Source organism: Coffea eugenioides, chromosome 8 (assembly GCF_003713205.1).
Source record: "Coffea eugenioides isolate CCC68of chromosome 8, Ceug_1.0, whole genome shotgun sequence".
NCBI classification, from domain to species: domain Eukaryota; kingdom Viridiplantae; phylum Streptophyta; class Magnoliopsida; order Gentianales; family Rubiaceae; genus Coffea; species Coffea eugenioides.
This window is the reverse complement of record NC_040042.1, coordinates 24,603,213-24,605,918: the sequence shown is the minus strand read 5'-3', so window position 1 is coordinate 24,605,918 and position 2,706 is coordinate 24,603,213. Positions and strand designations below refer to the sequence as shown.

At 36.4% G+C, this 2,706-nt stretch overlaps 1 protein-coding gene across 1 annotated transcript; it reads left to right on the top strand.

Annotated features, from left to right (window-relative positions):
* The first annotated feature begins 332 nt into the window (after positions 1–332).
* Positions 333–1,838, top strand: LOC113781221 (probable sarcosine oxidase). Its single transcript, XM_027327118.1, has one exon. The coding sequence runs from the start codon at positions 431–433 to the stop codon at positions 1,640–1,642; it is 1,212 nt and encodes a 403-aa protein (XP_027182919.1). The 5' UTR covers positions 333–430; the 3' UTR covers positions 1,643–1,838.
* Positions 1,839–2,706: the final 868 nt, after the last annotated feature.

Genomic DNA, 2,706 nt, shown 5'->3' with positions numbered 1-2,706 from the left:
AAATAATCAAAACATAGTAATAATTTGTTTTAACAAACAGTCCATGATTCAAGGGAAAACGTTTATTTTTGTTCAGACGAAAGTGAAAGGAAGGGTAGAAAATACATCTTTTTTCCTGTTAGGTCAACTCTTATAAAGAAAGACCAAAACAAAGTAATTCTTATAAAGAAGACCATTAAAAGGAAACTTCGTAGAAAGGGCGTGTTAAGTAAAGAGGGTAATGTTATCATTTTTCAACTATTAAAAAAAGGTCAAGTACATTAATTTATGACAAAATTTTATAAATACGAATCCAACTCACATTCTTGGGGCATTCCTCCTCAATTGTTCGCCATTTTTTAGCATCAGAGCATCAAGAAAGAGAGAGAGAAGCCTAATCAAGTAGCTTTCGCAACTCCATTAATCTCTGGTGAATTACAAAAGTTAAGGGATGGAAAATTGTACTGAAATTTTTGATGTAATAGTGGTTGGAGCAGGCGTTATGGGCAGTTCTACAGCTTACCAAACAGCTAAACGTGGCAAGAAGACACTCCTGCTTGAGCAATTCGATTTCTTGCACCACCGAGGCTCCTCCCATGGTGAATCAAGAACCATCCGTGCAACCTACACCAAAGATTTCTACCCTAAAATGGTCCTAGAGTCAGCAAAACTGTGGGAAGAAGCCGAAGAAGAAGCTGGTTACAAGGTCTACTTCAAGACTTCCCAAATTGACTTGGGTTCATCATACGACAAGTCCCTCCAGGCCATCATATCCAGCTGCCAGAAAAACAGGGTTCCTGTTCAAGTTCTCAACCATAACCAAGTTTCCGAAGAGTTCTCCGGCAAGTTTCAATTAACTGAGGATTGGATTGGTGTGGTGATTGAGCATGGTGGCGTTATTAGGCCAACCAAGGCAGTTTCAATGTTTCAAATGCTTGCAATGAAGAACGGCGCAAGCCTTAGAGACAACATGGAAGTGGTAGATATTAAGAAAGATCCTTCCAAAGATGCCATCTTGGTCAGCACCAGAAATGGTCAAATGTTTTGGGCGAAAAAATGTGTTGTCACAGTTGGAGCTTGGATGAAAAAATTGGTCAAGGAAGTTGCAGGTCTAACTCTACCTATACAACCCCAGGAAATAACTGTATACTACTGGAAAATAGAACAAGGGCATGAGGCTGAGTTCACGATTGAAAGTGGTTTTCCGACTTTTTCGAGCTATGGTGAGGCTCACATCTTTGGCACTCCATCTTTGGAGTTCCCAGCACTGCTCAAAATATTAGTGGACGGTGGCCATCCCTGTGATCCAGACAAGAGAACTTGGTCTGCATCGCCTGATACGCTTAGTGCAACAAAAGAATGGATCCAAAGCAAATTTGGTGGTCTCGTTGACTCCAGCGAACCTGTCTTGACACAATCTTGCATGTATTCTATGACCCCTGACAAGGATTATGTGATTGATTACTTGGATGGAGAATTTGGGAAGGATGTTGTGGTTGCTGGAGGCTTTTCAGGACATGGTTTCAAGATGGCACCAATTATTGGGAGGATATTGGCTGACCTTGCTATAGATATGCAAGCAAAAGATGTGGATATGAAGCACTTTAATATAAAAAGGTTTGAGGGAAACTCAGAAGGAAATCATGAGGATTTTGACGATTAAGTCGATTCGGTTGATTTGAGGAATGATTGAAGCGAATACCATTTTTGTGTCGTTCCTGTCAGATATTTGAGTTACGATGATTGAATTGCTTCAACTTTGAGACATCTATTGTACATGCACTCAACCAGTAATAACACTGATTCCACTCGCCATATTAGTCCAACATGCTAATTTAAGTAATCTTTCTCTTGTGCTTTCCCATGTTTTACTGTCCTTTATCTGCTATTCTCTCATTGTTGTTTTCCTTCGGAAGATAGGAATGGTACAGGCTATTGTTAATCATCACATTACTTAATTTTGAAAGTTTTAGACTATCGTTAATCAGCACTTTTCAGACTATTTTTAATCAGCACTTTTCCTACTTTTGAAGTTTCAAACTATTGTTAATCACCACTTTTCGGATGATACGGTTTTGAAAGTTTCAGACTATTTTCAATCACCACTTTTCTTAATTTTATCACTATTCTATCTCTTTATCCTAATATTTTAGATATCTTCACCCCATTTTCTTTGATATTTTCACAAATATGCAATGTTTTTAAACCTGAATAAAAAATTGAACCGGAACAGCTTCCGATTTGCAATTTAACCAGTTTTATCTGTTCAATTCTGGTTAAAAAATTTTATCATTTTTTTATTCATTTTAGTATTAAAAAATTTAAGAAAACCTGAAATATTTGTTTTAAAAATAAAAAAATTTAGTGAAATCCAGTAGAACCTCCGGGTTTTTAATGGCCCAACTATTACTCATTTTCTTGTTTAATGGATTCAATTGAACTTAACCTGACTAATTCTCTGCTGATAGACAACTGCCCCCAAATGTAAATTTACCTCTTTTGGGCACAAAATGTAACAAACTTACATGCTTAGCCTTTGATATCGGTCTTCCAATGGTGTCATCATCGATTGATTAACTGATAAGTGTGCATTTTTGTGTGATTTAAATGTGTTTTATTATTTAGTTTTGGCGTGTTTTATTTATTTCTATAGTTAATTAACTAGATTTCTAGTAAATTATGCATTTTGCGGTTTAAATATCAAAAATTACATTTCTATAGATTAAA